This window comes from Salarias fasciatus, chromosome 12 (genome assembly GCF_902148845.1).
Source record: "Salarias fasciatus chromosome 12, fSalaFa1.1, whole genome shotgun sequence".
Taxonomy (NCBI): domain Eukaryota; kingdom Metazoa; phylum Chordata; class Actinopteri; order Blenniiformes; family Blenniidae; genus Salarias; species Salarias fasciatus.
This window is the reverse complement of record NC_043756.1, coordinates 32708588-32729575: the sequence shown is the minus strand read 5'-3', so window position 1 is coordinate 32729575 and position 20988 is coordinate 32708588. Positions and strand designations below refer to the sequence as shown.

The following is a 20988-nucleotide window of genomic DNA, read 5'->3' as shown; positions in this document are numbered from 1 at the left end:
TAGTTTCAGCTGTAGCTGATCTGTATTTAGGTCTGTAGTTCAGCTGTAGTTGGGTCTGTAGTTCAGCTGCAGTTGGTCTGTAGTTCAGCTGTAGTTGGGTCTGTAGTTCAGCTGCAGTTGGTCTGTAGTTCAGCTGTAGTTGGTCTGTAGTTCAGCTGCAGTTGGTCTGTAGTTCAGCTGTAGTTGGTCTGTAGTTCAGCTGTAGTTGGGTCTGTAGTTCAGCTGCAGTTGGTCTGTAGTTCAGCTGTAGTTGGTCTGTAGTTCAGCTGTAGTTGGTCTGTAGTTGGGTCTGTAGTTCAGCTGTAGTTGGGTCTGTAGTTCAGTTGTAGTTAGGTCTGTAGTTCAGCTGTAGTTGGGTTTGTAGTTCAGCTGTATTTGGTCTGTAGTTCAGCTGCAGTTGGGTCTGTAGTTCAGCTGTAGTTAGGTCTGTAGTTCAGCTGTAGTTAGGTCTGTAGTTAAGCTGCAGTTGGGTCTGTAGTTCAGCTGTAGTTGTTCTGTAGTTAAGCTGCAGTTGGGTCTGTAGTTCAGCTGCAGTTGGGTCTGTAGTTCAGCTGTAGCTGGTCTGTAGTTGGTCTGTAGCTGGTCTGTAGTTGGTCTGTAGTTGGCCTGTAGTTGGCTGTAGCTGGCCTGTAGCTGGCCTGTAGTTGGTCTGTAGCTGGCCTGTAGTTGGCTGTAGCTGGCCTGTAGTTGGCCTGTAGTTGGCCTATAGCTGGCCTGTAGTTGGCTTGTAGTTGGCCTGTATTTGGCTGTAGCTGGCCTGTAGTTGGCCTGTAGCTGGCCTGTAGTTGGCCTATAGCTGGCCTGTAGTTGGCTTGTAGTTGGCCTGTATTTGGCTGTAGCTGGCCTGTAGTTGGCCTGTAGCTGGCCTGTAGTTGGCTTGTAGTTGGCCTGTATTTGGCTGTAGCTGGCCTGTAGCTGGCCTGTAGCTGGCCTGTAGTTGGTCTGTAGCTGGCCTGTAGTTGGCCTGTAGTTGGCTGTAGCTGGCCTGTAGCTGGCCTGTAGCTGGCCTGTAGTTGGCTTGTAGTTGGCCTGTATTTGGCTGTAGCTGGCCTGTAGTTGGCCTGCAGCTGGCCTGTAGTTGGCCTGTAGTTGGCTGTAGCTGGCCTGTAGCTGGCCTGTAGCTGGCCTGTAGTTGGCCTGTAGCTGGCCTGTAGTTGGCCTGTAGTTGGCTGTAGCTGGCCTGTAGTTGGCCTATAGCTGGCCTGTAGTTGGTCTGTAGCTGGCCTGTAGTTGGCCTGTAGTTGGCTGTAGCTGGCCTGTAGCTGGCCTGTAGCTGGCCTGTAGTTGGTCTGTAGCTGGCCTGTAGTTGGCCTGTAGTTGGCTGCAGCTGGCCTGTAGCTGGCCTATAGCTGGCCTGTAGTTGGTCTGTAGTTGGCTGTAGCTGGCCTGTATTTGGCTGTAGCTGGCCTGTAGTTGGCCTGCAGCTGGCCTGTAGTTGGCCTGTAGTTGGCTGTAGCTGGCCTGTAGCTGGCCTGTAGCTGGCCTGTAGTTGGCCTGTAGCTGGCCTGTAGTTGGCCTGTAGTTGGCTGTAGCTGGCCTGTAGCTGGCCTGTAGTTGGCCTGTAGCTGGCCTGTAGTTGGCCTGTAGTTGGCTGTAGCTGGCCTGTAGTTGGCCTATAGCTGGCCTGTAGTTGGTCTGTAGCTGGCCTGTAGTTGGCCTGTAGTTGGCTGTAGCTGGCCTGTAGCTGGCCTGTAGCTGGCCTGTAGTTGGTCTGTAGCTGGCCTGTAGTTGGCCTGTAGTTGGCTGCAGCTGGCCTGTAGCTGGCCTATAGCTGGCCTGTAGTTGGTCTGTAGTTGGCTGTAGCTGGCCTGTATTTGGCTGTAGCTGGCCTGTAGTTGGCCTGCAGCTGGCCTGTAGTTGGCCTGTAGTTGGCTGTAGCTGGCCTGTAGCTGGCCTGTAGCTGGCCTGTAGTTGGCCTGTAGCTGGCCTGTAGTTGGCCTGTAGTTGGCTGTAGCTGGCCTGTAGTTGGCCTGTAGTTGGCTGTAGCTGGCCTGTAGCTGGCCTGTAGCTGGCCTGTAGTTGGTCTGTAGCTGGCCTGTAGTTGGCCTGTAGTTGGCTGCAGCTGGCCTGTAGCTGGCCTATAGCTGGCCTGTAGTTGGTCTGTAGTTGGCTGTAGCTGGCCTGTAGCTGGCCTATAGCTGGCCTGTAGTTGGCTTGTAGTTGGCCTGTATTTGGCTGTAGCTGGCCTGTAGTTGGCCTGTAGCTGGCCTGTAGTTGGCCTGTAGCTGGCCTGTAGTTGGCTTGTAGTTGGCCTGTATTTGGCTGTAGCTGGCCTGTAGTTGGCCTGTAGCTGGCCTGTAGCTGGCCTGTAGTTGGCCTGTAGCTGGCCTGTAGCTGGCCTGTAGTTGGCCTGTAGTTGGTCTGTAGCTGGCCTGTAGCTGGCCTGTAGTTGGCCTGTAGCTGGCCTGCAGCTGGCCTGTAGCTGGCCTGTAGTTGGCCTGTAGCTGGCCTGTAGTTGGCCTGTAGTTGGCCTGTAGCTGGCCTGTAGTTGGCCTGTAGTTGGTCTGTAGCTGGCCTGTAGCTGGCCTGTAGCTGGTCTGTAGCTGGCCTGTAGCTGGCCTGTAGCTGGCCTGTAGCTGGCCTGTAGCTGGCCTGTAGTTGGTCTGTAGCTGGCCTGTAGCTGGCCTGTAGTTGGCCTGCAGCTGGCCTGTAGTTGGCCTGTAGTTGGCCTGTAGCTGGCCTGTAGCTGGCCTGTAGTTGGCCTGTAGCTGGCCTGTAGTTGGCCTGTAGTTGGCCTGTAGCTGGCCTGTAGCTGGCCTGTAGTTGGCCTGTAGCTGGCCTGTAGTTGGCCTGTAGTTGGCCTGTAGCTGGCCTGTAGTTGGCCTGTAGCTGGCGGGGCGTTCACTAACCTGTGACCACTGACGGCGTCAGTCGCTCTCAGACTGATTCTCTCCAAACAAACTTCGTCTGTCGCCTCCAAGAAGAAAACTCTGAGGAAAGATTCAGAGGGTCAGGAGCTGAAGGGCTGGTCTACACAGGCAAGACTACTGCAGTACTACTGCAGTGCTATCACAGTATTGCAACAGTACTACGGAAGTACTACACCAGTACTACGGCCCTTTGAACGGTTCCGGTCTACCACCAAAGTACCATTACAGTACCACCGCACAACCACCGCAGTACCACCACAGTACCACCACAGTACCACCACAGTACCACCACAGTACCACCGCAGTACCCCTACAGTACCACCGCAGTACAACCGCAGTACCACCACAGTACCACCACAGTACCACTGCAGTACCCCTACAGTACCACCGCAGTACCACCGCAGTACCACCGCAGTACCACCACAGTGCCACCACAGTACAACTACAGTACCACCGCAGTACCCCTACAGTACAACCACAGTATCACCACAGTACCACCACAGTACCACTACAGTACCACTACAGTACCACCACAGTACCACTGCAGTACCACCACAGCACCACTACAGTACCACTGCAGTATCACCACAGTACCACCGCAGTACCACCACAGTACCACCACAGTACCACCGCAGTACCCCTACAGTACCACTGCAGTACCACCACAGTATCACCACAGTGCCACCACAGTACAACTACACTATCACCACAGTACCACCACAGTACAACCACAGTATCACCACAATACCACCGCAGTATCACTACAGTACCACCACAGTACCACTACAGTACCACCACAGTGCCACCACAGTACAACTACACTATCACCACAGTACCACCACAGTACCACCACAGTACAACCACAGTATCACCACAATACCACCGCAGTATCACTACAGTACCACTACAGTACCACCACAGTACCACTACAGTACCACCGCAGTACCACCGCAGTACCCCAGCAGTACCCCAGCAGAGCTGCTGTACCTGTTGGGCTGTAGGGGGAGCTGCTGTACCTGTTGGGCTGTAGGGGAGCTGCTGTACCTGTTGGGCTGTAGGGGAGCTGCTGTACCTGTTGGGCTGTAGGGGGCGCTGCTGCAGCATGCGGGCCTGCTGCAGGTCTCGGGGGAAGCCGTGGAGGATCCATCCTCGGACGCTGCAGTCCTCTCTGCTCAGACGGTCCTCCAGAACCTGAAGAACCACCGAGTCTGGAACTGGAGGAACAAGTGATGGAGGGAGGAGGAGAGGAGAGGAGGAGGAGGAGGGGAGGAGGAGGAGGAGGAAGAGGAGGAGGAGAGGAGAGGAGGAGAAGGAGGAAAGAGAGGAGGAGGAGAGGAGGAGAGGAGGGGAGGAGGAGAGGAGAGGAGGGGAGGAGAGGAGGAGAGGAGGGGAGGAGAGGAGGAGGGGCAGATGAATGAATGAAGGGGTTTTGTGTCTAAATGGAGGAAATCAATTGAATCCAGCAGCAAAACAACTGAGGAAGAACTACTGACTGTCTGGAGCTCTGACTGCTCTGCTTCACTGACACACACTGGATATATTTCACTGACACACACTGGATATATTTCACTGACACACACTGGATATATTTCACTGACACACACTGGATATATTTCACTGACACACACTGGATATATTTCACTGACACACACTGGATATATTTCACTGACACACACTGGATATATTTCACTGACATATATTCATGTCTCCAGCTCTGACAGCACTGAAATATAACCATGCCCATTATCTACCATCTGACATCTGCCCTTCTGACACCCCCGACCTCAAACAACCCCTCTGAGCCCCCCCCCCCCCACACACACACACACACACACACACAGCACCAGTCCCCCCCCCACAGGACCCCTGCACTAAAGGAAGCTGTGACCCCGTCTCCCCTCTGATCAGAAGGCGGTCGGTTCAGAATCCAGCTGATTCTCCTGCAGCGTGTTCTACACACACACACACACGCACACACACAGACACACACACACAAACACACACAAACACACACAGACACTGATACGACCAAAACCACAGCCACAACACAAACAGCAAAAACAATACAACAGAAACAACAGCAGCTACCTGCTCGGTCCTGGTCCTGGTCCAGGTAGGTCTGGATCAGCTGACCCGGTCTGGAGCCTTCAGCTGCTGCAGCCCTCAACACCTGAGCACAGCACACTGACACACACACACACACACACACACACACACCCGAACACACTGCAGTGACAGGAGTCTGTGTGTGTGGGTGTGTGTGTGTGTGTGTGTGTGTGTGTGTGTGTGTGTGTACCATCCACCAGCCTGTATTTCTCAGACAGCAGTTTGGCCTGATGACTCTTTCCAGACCCTGGAGGGCCGAACAGGAGGATTCTGGGAGTTCTGGAGCAGCGGCGGGTCTGAACAAAGGACAGGACTGAAACGCACAAACGCACACACGCACAATGTTATTGTTTTCTTTGGTCTGTGGACCTCGGTGTGTGTGTGTGTTTTCTGTTGTGTGTGTACCTTGTTGGGAAACGTCTGCAGGAGGCTGGTCTCCATTGACGACTAGCAGCACCTGCTGGTAGGCGGAGCTTAGGCCAGTGACCTCACGGCGGTGCTGCCGCACCTGATCCCCAGACAGGCCCCGCCCCTTTTCCAATCGCTGAGCTACCACGTCATCGGCGGGCCAAGCGAAGGTCCGATGGTAGACGTCTGCAAACAGGAAGTGATGTCACCGTGGCTCGGATCACATCCTGGTCCTGGACCCACGACTCACCTCCGGTCAGAGAGTCCAACAGCCGACCGTCCCCCCTCTGCTGCAGCACGACGTCCGGGGCCTCCAGCAGCACTGACACACACACACACACACACACACACACACACACACACACACACACACACACACACGTGCAGTCTTGTATTTCTATCCTTGTGGGGACCGTCCATTGACTCCCATTCATGTCTAGCCCCTAACCCTGACCCTTACCCTAACCCTAACCCACACCACAACAAAGCCTAACCCTAAAGAAATGTTTTTGCACTTTTACTTTTTTCAGTAACAACAACATGGTCAAGAAAACACTGTTTCTCCTACTTAGGACCGGAAAAAGGTCCCACAAGGCACGTCGTTCCACGTTTTGCTATCCTTGTGGGGACATTTGGCCCCAACAAGGATAGAAATACGAGAACACACACACACACACACACACACACACACACACACACACACACACACACACACACACACAGGTTCGTATTTCTATCCTTGTGGGGACCTTCCATTGACTCCCATTCATGTCTGGCCCCTAACCCTGACCCAGACCCAGACCCTGACCCTGACCCTGACCCAGACCCAGACCCTGACCCAGGCCCAGACCCAGACCCTGACCCAGACCCTGACCCTGACCCTGACCCAGACCCAGACCCAGACCACCACACAGCCGAACCCTAAAGAAATGTTTTCAGTAACAACATGGTGAAGAAAACACAGTTTCCCTCATCAGGACCAGAAGAAGGTCCCACAAGGCACATCGAGCTGGTTTTACTATCCTTGAGGGGACATTTGGTCCCCACAAGGATAGGAAAACAAGCACACACCACACACACACACACACACACACACACACACACACACACACACACACACACACACACACAAACACACACACACACACACACAGAGTCCTGAACGGAGCGGCGGTTTCCATGGTGACTTTCTGATCAGACTGAGTTGACCTTTTATAAACCCCGCCCCAGTCGAACATTGTCCAATCACACGTCCTGACAGCCGTTCCTTGTAGGCGGGTCCGTCCGGCGGCGGGTGGATGTGGGGAGGAGACGAGCCCGTGGCGCTGAAGGCCCCGCCCCCACAGTGACGTCAGGAACCGTGTCGGAGGCGGGGCCTCGCTCGGCTCCATGAGCCCAGCTGGAGGTGGAGGTCGTGGTTCCTGTTCGCAGAACGTCACCAGAACGGAAGGTCCCAGTCGTCCTCCTGAAGCGCAGAGCGTCCCCATGTCCCGCAGCAGCCAGCTAGCTGGCTAAGCCGCCAGTCTTCAGGTGGACGTGGACACCGACCGGGCCGGGCGCCAACGTGGCCACCGCACTGCAGGGGGCGTGGCTTCTGCCCAGGTTCCCATTGGCCGCTACGTTCTGCCGTGGTTCCGTCTCCCCGTTGGGGACTTGTAGAAGCTTGACAGCCTAGCAACAGTCACCAGGGGGCGGGGCTTTGGCCAGAGGTCAATTCAAACCAATCAGACGAACAATTGGTTCAACGCCGGAGAGAGTGCTGCTGGCCAGGCTGGTACCAAGATGGACCCAGTACTGGTCTGGACCCAGTTCTGGTCTGGACCCGGTCCTGGTCTGGACTCGGTCCTGGTCTGGAGCAGACCGGCTCCCCAGAATAAATCTCCATGGTAACTGATATCTCACTTTCCTTGATCCTGCTTTAGAGGACCGGATCCTGGATTAGTTGATCCAGGATTACCCAGACATCCCGGATTAGTCCCTGGTCTGGGTCTGGTGGAACCGGGCCCTGCAGCCTCTCTCGAGTTCTGTGGTCTAGTTTTTGTCCTCTGTGTCTTCCAGGTGGGCGGAGCTGGGCTGTTTTCAGTGATCTGGATCAGCTGTGGTTCCGGGTCAGGATCCTTCCCCTGACGAGCACCGGTTCTATTTACCTGGGCCTGGACCTGGACCTGGACCTCAGACTTCAGACATCCTTCACCCAGCCTGACCAGCCAGGTCTCCTCTACATCCGTCACATGCTGCTTGGATGCTGCGGGGACTGGATCTGGAGCATTAGCCACTAATTTACCGTCCCGTAAGGCGGCGGACCAATCACAGCACGGCGTCTCTCATGCGTCACACTGAGCAGACGGAACTCCCCAGTTCATCACATTCAACATGGCGGACTACGGCCATCGTGTTTTTGCGTCTGCTCTTTCTACAGTTTTGAACAATTTCAGTTTAATTAAAGCTGCTGTAGGCAGGATTCTGCTGGTCAGTGCTGATGTCTCTGTGTTTTCTCTGGATTAAATGTTAGAGAATCATTGATAATCCTTTAGGAGTGTAGCATCACTGCGTTTCCATCTGTCTCTGTTCTGAGCTGAACAGGAATCTCCACAGCTCCAGGTATCTTTGACCAATCAGAAGAGCCCCTGAGGCTCTAACCGTGATTGGTGGAGGGGCGTTCGTCACACGTTCTTGTGGGAGGGGCTTAACTTGCGTAAGGGCGTGATGTCAGAGAAAACAGGACAGGATTGGCTGTGCTGGGTTTCAAATCGCCATCTTAGATGGGTCAAATCGCCATCTTGCTGAGGTAACCCTAAGCAAGATGGCGGAGATGCGGAATCCTGCCTACAGCACCTTTAAGTTAATTTAGTTTAAATCTCCAAATGCTGCATGCAGCGCCGCGCCGCCTGACTACAGCGCCTCTCGTTTGTACCTGGGTCCGTCGCTTGTGACTGCATGTCACGCACGAGTAAGTAAGTAAGTAATTTTTATTTATATAGCACCTTTCGTAGGCAAAGAGCCACAAAGTGCTTCACAACATATATAAGACAACAATAAAACAACAGTTAAATACAGATAAATAGTCAACATTAAAAGGAGATCATAACAGGCCCGAAAAACTAAGCGAATGTTTGGGCAAACACAAAGGTTTTAAGTTGTGTTTTGAAAGTGTCAACAGATGCAACTGAGCGGAGAGAGAGCGGGAGATCGTTCCAGAGCCTGGGAGCAACGGCCTGGAACGATCGGGCTCCTCTGGTCGTAAACCGGGTACACAGCACCTTTAAAAGATTCTGGTCTGCAGACCTTAAAACCCTGGCAGGGGAGTAAGGCCGGAGCAGGTCACAGATGTAAGAAGGCGCTTGGCCATGCAAGGCCCGGAAGGTTAAAACCAAAATCTTAAAATGGACTCTGTAAGAAACTGGTAGCCAGTGAAGCTCCTTTAAAACGGGGGATATGCGAGTCCACCTGTTTGTGTGGGTCAGTATTCTCGCTGCAGAGTTTTGTACAAGTTGCAGTTTCGAAAGCTCCTTCTTGTTCAAGCATGAGAACAGGCTGTTACAGTAGTCTAAGGGCCAATCCCAATTCTACCCCTTACCCCTACCCCTTAGCCCTTAGCCCTACCCCTATCACTTTCCTACCCCTTTTAGAACAGGGCTGAGGGCTAGGGCTATCTTTGCAGCACTATGAACTGGGATCCCCCTTGGCCCTTTAAGCCCCGCCGCACTCCTATAACAACAAAAAATTATGGATATTAGAAATGATAGAAATTACATTAGAAATTACTTTTATTTTTTAATAATGGTATTATTATTTACCTTATATTTCTTTTTGAGGTTCTCCCACTTTTTTGAAGCTTGCTGGGCTGTAACTTCCCCTTCCAAGCCATTTTCTTTTATGAATTTCCTAAAGTAATACAGATATATTTATATAAACACGTTTTATTACTGACATATTATAGCTTAGACGAATAATATAATTTACTCCCAATGTGTTTTGGCGCTGTATTTTGATTTCAAAAACTTTTCTTCCTTTTTAACCTCTAAACCAGGGGTCCTCAAATACAAATCTTGAAGGTCCACATTTGCTTTTTATGTACAAGCATGGGTCCGGACTTCAGCGCCCTGTGGGAGAGGGGGGGGGGGGGGGGGGGGGGGGGGGGGGGGGGGGGCGCGGGGGGCAGCGATACCAAGGACTGCCGAGCAGTGCGGTGCGACGGAGTGCGCTGGACACGCACAGAGCGGCGCGGTGCAGAACGGTGCTCACACGGAACATGGAGCGTTTAAAGAAAGATTTTTTTTCTTTTTTTTCCATACATTTGCCCTGGGTCCGCAGCGAGGTGTGCCGCGGTCCGCTAATTGAGGAACCCGGCTCTAAACTGAATCAGCAGTCAGGTTTCATCGGGGTCCCTGCGTCTAACATATTACGTTAAAAACATGATAAAGGATGACGTTAATTCAGTGATTAGTGCTCTTCATAAGTTACAAATTCACAATTGGAAACGGTGCTGCGCAGCGCTAAAACGTTAATCCATGACTGGGACACTGTCACGCTAGTTTATCTATAAATTCAGTGAAGCAAATACACTTTTTATAGCTTTTTAAATAGTATACAGAAAGCAATCTTACATTTGTGCGACTCCGTGGTGGGCGCCATGTTGTTTTTTTCTGGCCAATGTGAAACTCCGCCTACCTCTATAGAGAATAGGGAGCATCGATGCAGACTTCGCTGAAAGGGGTGAAATAGCCCTTCCCCTTACCCCTACCCCTATTCAAAAAGGAGAATTGGGATAGCCCTTAAGCCTCGTGAACGCGCATATCATAGGGGTAGGGGTAAGGGGTAGGGGTAAGGGGTAGAATTGGGATTGGCCCTTAGCATGAAGAAACAAAGGCATGGATGATGAGCTCTAGGTCATTGCATGATACCGTTTTCCTAAGTTTAGAGATATTTCTGAGTTGGAAGAAACAGTTTCTTGTCAGCTGCTTGCAGTGCTGCACCAGAGACTAGAGACATGTCTTTATCAAAGAAAACACACAAATTTATAAGGCACAAATTCGCGGACTGCCCTAAGTCACCAAGGTGCTGTTTGATCCCTGGAATTGAGACATCGGGGGCGATGATGAGTGTTTCAGTTTTGTCTGCTGAAGAGAGTTTTATTTCTGCCAAGCAGTGGAAAAAGGAATCCAGCTTCTTTATCTCATCCGGCTTGAAAGAACAGTAGAGCTGGATGTCGTCGGCATACAAGTGGTAAGAAACATCCTTGAACCTTTGGATGATCTTACCCAGGGGAGCAGATACAATAAAATAAAATAGGGCCCAGGAGGGAGCCTTGTGGCACCCCGCACACCAGATTCATCGACTCTGATTTTATCTGGTTTGTTGACACACAGAAGCTGCGTCCAGACAGATATGAGGTGAACCACTGGAGAGCCGACCCCAACAGTCCCACATGGTCCCTCAGTCGATTTATCAGGACGTGATGGTCAACAGAGTCAAACGCTGAGGACAGATCCAGGAGAACCAGCACGGTGCATTTACCTGAACCGGCAGACATCATTACGTCGCTGGACACCTTCAGTAGGGCTGTTTCCCTGGAGCGGTGCTGACGGGAGCCAGACTGGAGTTTGTCAAAGAGGTCATGTTGGTCGAGGTAGGAAGACAGCTGGTTGCAGACCACCTTCTCAAGGATCTTTGACAAAAACGGCAGCTTAGAGATGGGCTTATAATTATTTCGGTCTGCCGGGTCTAAACCTCCATTTTTTTAGTAGTGGCTCCACAATGGCGTGCTGGAAGGCGTTTGAAAACGAACCTGATGACAGAGAGAGGTTTATCATTTCGGTAACCCAGGTATCGACTGCCTCCAGTTCCTCTAAAAACAGTCTGCAGGGGAGGACAGAGGAACAGGAAGAGAGTTTCGTCTTGGTTACCAGAGCCGAAACATCGGCAAGAGTTATGCTGCGTTCACACCGGACGCGTCGCGGGCGTCGTGAGCGGCGATTTTCTATGCAAAGTCTATGGTGGACGAGCGTCAGGAGCGTCGACTTTTTGAGCGTTTCGAGCGTCGACGCCCACGACGCGCGTCCCCGGCGTCAGGAGCGTCGTGAGCGTCGCTTTTTGAGAGTTGGGAAAACTGAACTTTCGACGCGCTGCCGCTGGGCGTCAACCAATCAGAGACGATCCCTCCGGTGCTACGTCACTACGAGTGATCCGAGCACCGATGCGGGCCGGACGGTGTTGCTAACTTGACGACTTTCTCGCTAAATCTGGCGACTTTCCAAAGCCTCTTGGAGACTTTTTTTGTCAAAGGCGACTAGCGACAAACCTAGCGACCTTCTCTGGCGCTCTGGAGACGTGACAGGACGTCTCGCTGCTGTCGTCAATGAGCCCCTCCCCCGTCCCAAAGCTCTCACAGCGGTCAGTCTCAGCAGCGCCCCCTGCTGCAGGCAGAGCAGAGAGGAGCAGACCAGCCAATAGCCACTTTTCTTACTGGGGAGTTGGCAACACTGGGGCCAGCCGGTCGTCAAACTGGGCCCGGGAGAGACTAAAGTAGCCCTGGAAGCGACCCTCATCCTCAAATGGTGAAACTCCCCAAATTCAGAAGGCCTCTGAATAACGGGATGAACCCAGAGACGACGCCCATGTGCCCGACGACGGCGCTGTCCAGCTTTATTTAACAAATAAAGCCGAGCCGCTCTCCTGATGCCATCCGCCATAGCGGGAAACAGAAATCAGCCTCCCGCGCGCCGATAAACTGACGCGCGTCGCGAGCGTCGTGAGCGTCGTGACCACCTGGTGTCAGCGTCGTGCTCGAAGCGTCACAAGCGTCAGCTTCGAGGCGTCCCGAGCGTCGACAACGCCCGCGACGCGTCCGGTGTGAACGCCCCATGAGACTCAAAGTGAACCACATGCTGGGGATGGGCTCAATGACAGCCGAGGCGCCACGCAGAGGGGGTGGCATGTTATCCCTGAGTTTCTTGATTTTATCAGTGAAAAAAATCAAGAAAGCATGGCTATCAGTTTCAGTGGAAACAGGAATTACAGGCGCAGCAGGGCGAACGAGAGAATTAATTGTGTCAAACAGCACTGTAGGGTTTTTCTTATTCACTGCCACCAGTTGACAGATGTAGCTGGACCTGGCATTCTCAACCATTTCATCGTACGATGACGTGAGACCCCTGAGATGGAGCCTGTGAACCTCAAGGTTAGTAGATTTCCACAAACGTTCAGTCTTCTGGCACAGTCTCTTAAAGCTTAAAATATGCTTTTTTCTGTGTAGTCAGATTAGCTTTAAAAGGGGCCACTTGATCCAAGATAACTACACAGAGGTCATCAAAACACTGGATTAGGTCGTCTACACCAGAGCAGTTGGTTGACAGAAGAGGATCAAACTAAGCAGAGAACCTTTCTGCAGTATTAGCAGTGATGATGCGCCTCTGAGACCTTACTTCCAAAGTTTTGGGCTCGGGGCTGAAATGCAAATCACATGAAACAAGACAATGATCACTCATGTGGACATCCATCACTGACACATTAGAAATGTCCAGGCCGAGTGAGAAAACAAGGTCTAAATTCGGTGGGTTGGCACTGAAACATGTTGCACGAGGCTAAAGGCTTGAGTCAAAGATAAAACTTCCATTGTGCAGGATGAGGAGGTGCTATCAACATGAAGGCTAAAGTCTCCAAGGATTAAAACAGGTTCCAGCTTTAACTAGAGGATAAGAAGTCACTAAGATCCTTTCAGAAGGCAGCAGCAGAGCCAGGAGGACGGCAGACCACCACACAGAGAGGGAGCAGGGGTCCCACCTTGACCACCTGAGATTCAAAAGAGGCGTATTCCTGTGAAGGAGTCACTTTACAAACATAATCCTCCTTGTGGACGAATACCAGCCCCCCCCCCACCTCGACGGGGGCGGGGCTTCCCGGCAGCAAAGCCAGCGGGGCAGAGCTCGTTCAGGTGGATGAACGCCTCCTTTCTGCCAAGTCTCTGTGATGCACATTACATCATGTTTTCCCTTGAGATGAGGTCGTTCAGGGAAAAGGATTTGTTCCCGATGGAGCAGGCGTTCAGAAGACCGAGGTGGATCGAGTGTGACATCACGGACGTTGGGTCCGAGGTGTGCAGCGTGATTGGACGAAGGCAGCGGTTATGAGGACACCAGCTGGTCCGTGTTGACGGAAACACGGAAGTGCGCTGCTCCGATGAGGATCCACGACCAGGACTCAAGCGCCAAACAGGATCCAGGACACTCGTGGCCCGGGCTAACAGCGGCGTGGATACGCTGTCACAATCATCGAGGACCAGGACATGGCGGAGACGCCGGACGCCTCCGCAGCGTGCCGTGGCAGAGCAGGACATGGCGGAGACGCCGGACGCCTCCGCAGCGTGCCGTGGCAGAGTCCAGGCAGCAGCCTCACGTCTTCGCCGTACCGGGACGCCGGCCCGGAATCCTCGCCTTTTCCTCGATCTCCTGCGGACCTTGCCTGACGCCCGGAACAGCAGCAAATGCTCCGGTGAGTTTAAGTCAATAGCCGGTGGAGGAAACGCCTGTTCGTAGCGACGGTGGACGCCACACAGGCTCTCCATAGTCTCTTTGATGCGAAACAATAAGTCCCGATCATAAGTCCGTCAGCGAGTCGGGCTGAAATGATCACATATGCAGAAAGAATAACCAGAGAGAGTTCACTCAGGAGCCGAGCCGAGGCGCCGCCGGTCACAGGCGCCATCTTGCTCTCCAACACGAGACACAAAACCCAGCGCCCCTTCCTGGGGCTGGCATTGGCCCCCGCTCAGCCAATCAGCTGCCTTCATACACAAATGAAAACAGTGAGAAGCCGAGAGCCCAGAGCACACCGCCTCTTTCTGAGGAGTTGCAGAAGCGCGTTTTGGTGGTGGCGGGTCAGGCTGGCCTCCACCCGGTCAGGGAGAGCTGCTGACTCAGCTCTGTTTGGTGGTCCTGGTCTGAGTCCTCTGTCTCTGGTCTGGTGTCCCGCCCCCCCCAGGCTGGACCCGGTCCTGGAGAATCTTCACATCGGACCCAGTTTTCTTCTGTTTTCAAAGACTTTCAATGAATCTCAGTGGAACTTTACACCTCTGCCTCCACCAGCTCCTCCGTCACCCCGTCACCTCCGTCACCTCCGTCCCCTCCAGCTCCTCCGTCACCCCGTCACCTCCGTCCCCTCCAGCTCCTCCATCACCTCCGTCACCTCCGTCACCTCCGTCCCCTCCAGCTCCTCCGTCACCTCCGTCCCCTCCAGCTCCTCCGTCACCTCCGTCACCTCCGTCCCCTCCAGCTCCTCCGTCACCTCCATCCCCTCCAGCTCCTCCGTCACCTCCGTCACCCCGTCACCTCCGTCACCTCCGTCACCTCCGTCCCCTCCAGCTCCTACGTCACCTCCGTCACCCCGTCACCTCCGTCACCTCCGTCACCTCCGTCCCCTCCAGCTCCTACGTCACCTCCGTCACCCCGTCACCTCCGTCACCTCCGTCACCTCCGTCCCCTCCAGCTCCTACGTCACCTCCGTCACCCCGTCACCTCCGTCACCTCCAGCTCCTCCGTCACCTCCGTCCCCTCCAGCTCCTCCGTCACCTCCGTCCCCTCCAGCTCCTCCGTCACCTCCGTCACCTCCGTCACCTCCGTCCCCTCCAGCTCCTCCGTCACCTCCGTCACCCCGTCACCTCCGTCACCTCTGTCCCCTCCAGCTCCTCCGTCACCTCCGTCACCCCGTCACCTCCGTCACCCCGTCACCTCCGTCACCTCCGTCCCCTCCAGCTCCTACGTCACCCCGTCACCTCCGTCACCTCCGTCCCCTCCAGCTCCTCCGTCACCTCCGTCACCCCGTCACCTCCGTCACCTCTGTCCCCTCCAGCTCCTCCGTCACCTCCGTCACCCCGTCACCTCCGTCACCCCGTCACCTCCGTCACCTCCGTCCCCTCCAGCTCCTCCGTCACCCCGTCACCTCCGTCACCTCCGTCCCCTCCAGCTCCTCCGTCACCTCCGTCCCCTCCAGCTCCTCCGTCACCTCCGTCACCCCGTCACCTCCGTCACCCCGTCACCTCCGTCACCTCCGTCCCCTCCAGCTCCTCCGTCACCCCGTCACCTCCGTCACCTCCGTCCCCTCCAGCTCCTCCGTCACCTCCGTCACCTCCGTCACCTCCGTCCCCTCCAGCTCCTCCGTCACCTCCGTCACCCCCGTCACCTCCGTCACCTCTGTCCCCTCCAGCTCCTCCGTCACCTCCGTCACCCCGTCACCTCCGTCACCCCGTCACCTCCGTCACCTCCGTCCCCTCCAGCTCCTCCGTCACCCCCGTCACCTCCGTCACCTCCGTCCCCTCCAGCTCCTCCGTCACCTCCGTCCCCTCCAGCTCCTCCGTCACCCCGTCACCTCCGTCACCTCCGTCCCCTCCAGCTCCTCCGTCACCTCCGTCCCCTCCAGCTCCTCCAGCTCCTCCGTCCCCTCCAGCTCCTCCGTCACCCCGTCACCTCCGTCACCTCCGTCCCCACCAGCTCCTCCGTCACCGCCGTCACCTCCGTCCCCTCCAGCTCCTCCGTCACCCCCGTCCCCTCCAGCTCCTCCGTCACCTCCGTCACCCCGTCACCTCCGTCCCCTCCAGCTCCTCCGTCACCTCCGTCCCCTCCAGCTCCTCCGTCACCTCCATCACCCCCGTCACCCCGAGAAGATGACCAGATCTGGTTCTGAAGGGGATCCAGTCCACACCACCAGAGCGTTGGATCATATTAAATCACAGCTCAACTGAAAACAGACTCTAGAACCAGAAACGCTGATCTGGAAGATACCAGGTCCAGGTCCAGGTCCAGGTCCAGGTCCAGGTCCAGGTCCAGATCCCGTCTCCCAGACTCAGACCTCAAGAAAGGTGGACTGGACCACACACACACACACACACACACACACACACACACACACACACACACACACACACACACACACACACACACACACACACACACACACACACACACACACTCACTCACTCACTCACTCACTCACTCACTCACTCACTCACTCACTCACTCACCAACATGCTGGGGGAGGATTCCGGCCTGTTGAAGACTCAAAGCCTGCAGACGAGTCCAAGGGAATCCCTCCAAGACCCAGCCCTGAAACACCACGGCCAGGTGAGACCCTGTTCTGCTCCCGTGGAGGTCCTGGCTCTGTCAGAGATCAGGTTCTGTCGGGGATCTGGTCCTGTGAACCCACTGAAAACCTCCAGAACCTCCAGGACCCAGATGTGTTTAAGACAGCAGCCAGAGGACCACCAACCTGGGTCCAGCAGTCCTCCTGGTTCAGCCTCTTCTGGAGCAGAGAGACCAGAAGCTGGTCTGGAAGATCCTGCAGAGTATAGAGCATCTTCCTCCTCTGACATCAGACTATAGAGCATCTTCCTCCTCCAGCATCAGACTATAGAGCATCTTCCTCCTCTAGCATCAGACTATAGAGCATCTTCCTCCTCCAGCATCAGACTATAGAGCATCTTCCTCCTCTGATATCAGACTATAGAGCATCTTCCTCCTCTGACATCAGACTATAGAGCATCTTCCTCCTCTAACATCAGACTATAGAGCATCTTCCTCCTCTGACATCAGACTATAGAGCATCTTCCTCCTCCAGCATCAGACTATAGAGCATCTTCCTCCTCTGACATCAGACTATAGAGCATCTTCCTCCTCTGACATCAGACTATAGAGCATCTTCCTCCTCTAGCATCAGACTATAGAGCATCTTCCTCCTCTAGCATCAGACTATAGAGCATCTTCCTCCTCTAGCATCAGACTATACGAGGGGGTTCCCAAAAAAAACGGAATTTGGTCATAAAATACTAATAATAATGAGTTCCGACTTCTGGCCGTCAGATGTGCTGCAGGTAAGCCTCGTGCACATCTGTGAGAAACCTGAGCTCCCAGAGTGACACTGACGCCTGTCAGGAGCTATTTATAGCAACAGAGTGCAGCGGCGGTCTGCGCTTTTTCCAAAATGGCGACATTGACTGTGAAGCCAGAGCAGAACATTAAATTCTGCTTCTTGCTGGAAAACCAGCAGCAGAAACACTCAGCTTGTTGCAGCAAGCCTACAAGGATGCTGCTCTGGGGAAGACTCAGGTCCATGAGTGGTCCGGGGGTCTGAGAAGGGCCAGATGTCGGCGCGTCAGGTCCGCTCAGCGTGAAAACAACGCTGAGCTGCTTCTCGGCTGTCCAGGGTCTCGTCCACAGCGAGTCTGTCCCTCCAGGTCAGACTGTAAACCAGGACTACTACAGGAAGTCCTCAGACGCTCCGTGAGGATGTGAGGAGGAAGCAGAGCGTCGTGGCGGAGTGGAGCCGGTTGATCCACCACCACAGAGCGCCAGCGGACACGGCGCTGCGCCTCACGCCGTTTCTGGAGAAGAATGAGATGAATCTCCTCTCCCATCCGCCTGATTCTCCAGATGAAGCCTCCAGGGACTTTTTCTTGTTCCCCAGGTTGAAGAAGCAGCTGAAGGGACAGCGGTTTGCAGATGTGGAGGAGGGGACAGACAAATCGCAGCCGGCAAAAAATGGCACAATTACGCACGAGTCTGACGACGCATTGATGAAGTGGGAGACACGGCTGGAGCGCTGCGTTAATGCGGATGGAGACTATTTTGAAGGCGACGGTGGTGTTTTATTTTGAAATGTCATAAATAAAAAGTTATAATCAAATTCCGGTTATTTTTGGGTACACCCTCGTAGAGCATCTTCCCCCCAACACCAGACTATAGAGCGTCTTCGTCCTCTAACATCAGACTATAGAGCATCTTCCTCCTCTAGCATCAGACTATAGAGCATCTTCCTCCTCTAACATCAGACTATAGAGCATCTTCCTCCTCTAGCATCAGACTATAGAGCATCTTCCTCCTCTAACATCAGACTATAGAGCATCTTCCTCCTCTAGCATCAGACTATAGAGCATCTTCCTCCTCTAACATCAGACTATAGAGCATCTTCCTCCTCTAACATCAGACTATAGAGCATCTTCCTCCTCTGACATCAGACTATAGAGCATCTTCCTCCTCTAGCATCAGACTATAGAGCATCTTCCTCCTCTAACATCAGACTATAGAGCATCTTCCTCCTCTAACATCAGACTATAGAGCATCTTCCTCCTCTAGCATCAGACTATAGAGCATCTTCCTCCTCTGATATCAGACTATAGAGCATCTTCCTCCTCTGACATCAGACTATAGAGCGTCTTCCTCCTCTGACATCAGACTATAGAGCATCTTCCTCCTCTGACATCAGACTATAGAGCATCTTCCTCCTCTAGCATCAGACTATAGAGCATCTTCCTCCTCTGACATCAGACCATAGAGCATCTTCCTCCTCTGACATCAGACTATAGAGCATCTTCCTCCTCTGACATCAGACTATAGAGCATCTTCCTCCTCTGACATCAGGCTATAGAGCATCTTCCTCCTCTGACATCAGACCATAGAGCATCTTCCTCCTCTGACATCAGACTATAGAGCATCTTCCTCCTCTGACATCAGACTATAGAGCATCTTCCTCCTCTGACATCAGACTATAGAGCATCTTCCTCCCAGGACTCTCAGTCTACCTGCTGGTCCTCAGCGCTGTGCAGTGATTGGTCCTCCAGGAGAGACGTGGCTGTTAGGTGGACGGTCTTCAGCTCTGTCTTCAGACGCTGAGCCTGGAGAGGGAGGAGCTGTCAGAGGTCAAAGTTCAGAGGGTCAGCCTACTGTCTTCCACTCTGAACTCACCACGGTGGTCTTCCCCACAGCAGGGGGTCCAAGCAGCAGCACCCTGGGGACTGAGACACATGGACAATGGACATTCTGTCAGAGGTCTGAGCTGGACATCCAGAGGACATCCTGCAGATTCCCGGGGACATTCAGGACTCTCACTGCTCTCAGAGCTGTTCCTCAGCGTCCGGATGAGGAAGGACAGCGGTTCTTCAGGACGGTGCAGCAGGAGGACGGACAGCAGGTCCTGAGGGACAGACAGGGGGAGAGGAAGACACTCACGTCACACTGAAACCTGTCTCACTGTCTCACTGTCTTACCGTCTCCGTCACTGTGTACCTGCATCAGGTGGGACAGCTGGTGCGTGTCTCCATACGTTGCCATGGCAACAGGTATCCTCAGAGGCTTCACCGTCTCGTCCATCAGGAGGGAAGCCTGGAACCGGGTCAGACCGGGGCCAGAACCGGGTCAGACCGGGGCCAGAACCGGGTCAGACCGGGGCCAGATGGAAGCTTTAACCCGGGGAAAACCGGAGCTCAAACCGGGGACAGACCCGGGATATAACCCGGGTGAAACCGTCCTAAACCCGGGACAGACCAACGTCCTCTGCGCGCCTCGTCTCGCCGTTGCTAGGACGCTTTGGGTGGTTGCTAGGGGAAGTTGGCGGAGCGTTCGTTTGTTTGTTTTCCGGTCGCGAGGCGACAGTCCGGGTCGCTTCCTCCGGTCAGACAGAGTAAAGTTCGGTGAAGGAGCGAGATGAAGAAACATCTGACCGAGTAATCCTGCAGCTTTTATAGAAGTAACGTGAAGCGGTTCTACTTACCGACATACTCGCGTAGGTATCGTGCTGCGGTTTACATCACGTGAGACCTGCTGGGCCAATCAGAGAGCGCAGAAATCCAAGATGGCTGCGACCGGGACGCGAACGTCCCGCAGCGCGGAGCAAGAAAGAAGCTTTAAAACCATCTGAAGTCAATAAATCTGATAAAAGACAAAGGAGCGAACGAGGAGGAACGGCCCGCAGGTCTCCATGGACCAGACCCGCTCTGGGAGGAAAACCAAGTGAAGCACGTGGTCCCTGAGGACAGAGGCGCGTGTCTGGTTCCCCGCTATTCTTCAGATGAAAAATAAAGAACGGAAACTTCCAGAAGGCCAGAAGGCCGCGCTGCCTTCACTGCTCTGCTGCAGGGCCTGGGAGGTGGAGCAGGGGGCGGGGACGGGGGCCAGCCGGGGTCTGGGGGGTCAGCCAGGGGGTCAGCCAGGGTCTGGGGGGTCAGCCAGGGGGTCAGCCGGGGTCAGCCAGGGTCTGGGGGGGTCAGCTGGGGGGTGGGGGGGGGTCAGCCAGGGTCTGGGGGGTCAGCTGGGGGGTGGGGGGGGTCAGCCAGGGTCTGGGGGGTCAGCCGGGGTCTGGGGAGTCAGCCAGGGTCTGGGGGGTCAGCCGGGGTCTGGGGGGGTCTGGAGGCTCAGGATGGAACGCAACACAAACTTGATGTAACCACACTTATTTACCTGCAACGCTCCACCAGGCAGAAAGGGGTGGAGGTCCTCCTCCTCCTCCTCCTCCTCCTCCTCCTCCTCCTCCTCCTCCTCCTCCTCCTCCTCCTCCTCCTCCTCCTCCTCCTCCTCCTCCTCCAGGTGGAAACAGCAAAGCAGCGATCAGCATCACTGAGCGACTGCAGCAGGTTTCCTTTATGCACGTGGCAGACCAGCTCAACACCTCCACCCCTCTGGTCCAGGTGGAGGCTGCTCTCTGGTCCAGGTGGAGGCTGGTCCAGGTGGAGGCTGCTCTCTGGTCCAGGTGGAGGCTGCTCTCTGGTCCAGGTGGAGACTGCTCTCTGGTCCAGGTGGAGGCTGCTCTCTGGTCCAGGTGGAGGCTGCTCTCTGGTCCAGGT

At 54.5% G+C, this 20988-nt stretch overlaps 1 protein-coding gene across 1 annotated transcript; it reads right to left on the bottom strand.

Moving 5' to 3' along the window:
* Window positions 1-2849: 2849 nt before the first annotated feature.
* ak8 (adenylate kinase 8) lies at window positions 2850-20185 on the bottom strand (the record flags this gene model as incomplete). Its single annotated transcript, XM_030104961.1, has 13 exons — window positions 19920-20185; window positions 19436-19531; window positions 19259-19343; window positions 19115-19164; window positions 18952-19044; window positions 16644-16712; window positions 16399-16480; window positions 5635-5706; window positions 5382-5570; window positions 5167-5289; window positions 4959-5054; window positions 3943-4084; window positions 2850-2930 (listed from the first exon to the last, which is right to left on the bottom strand). Coding segments are annotated over exons 1-13 (1184 nt in total), but the record flags the coding sequence as incomplete, so codon positions are not given.
* Window positions 20186-20988: the final 803 nt, after the last annotated feature.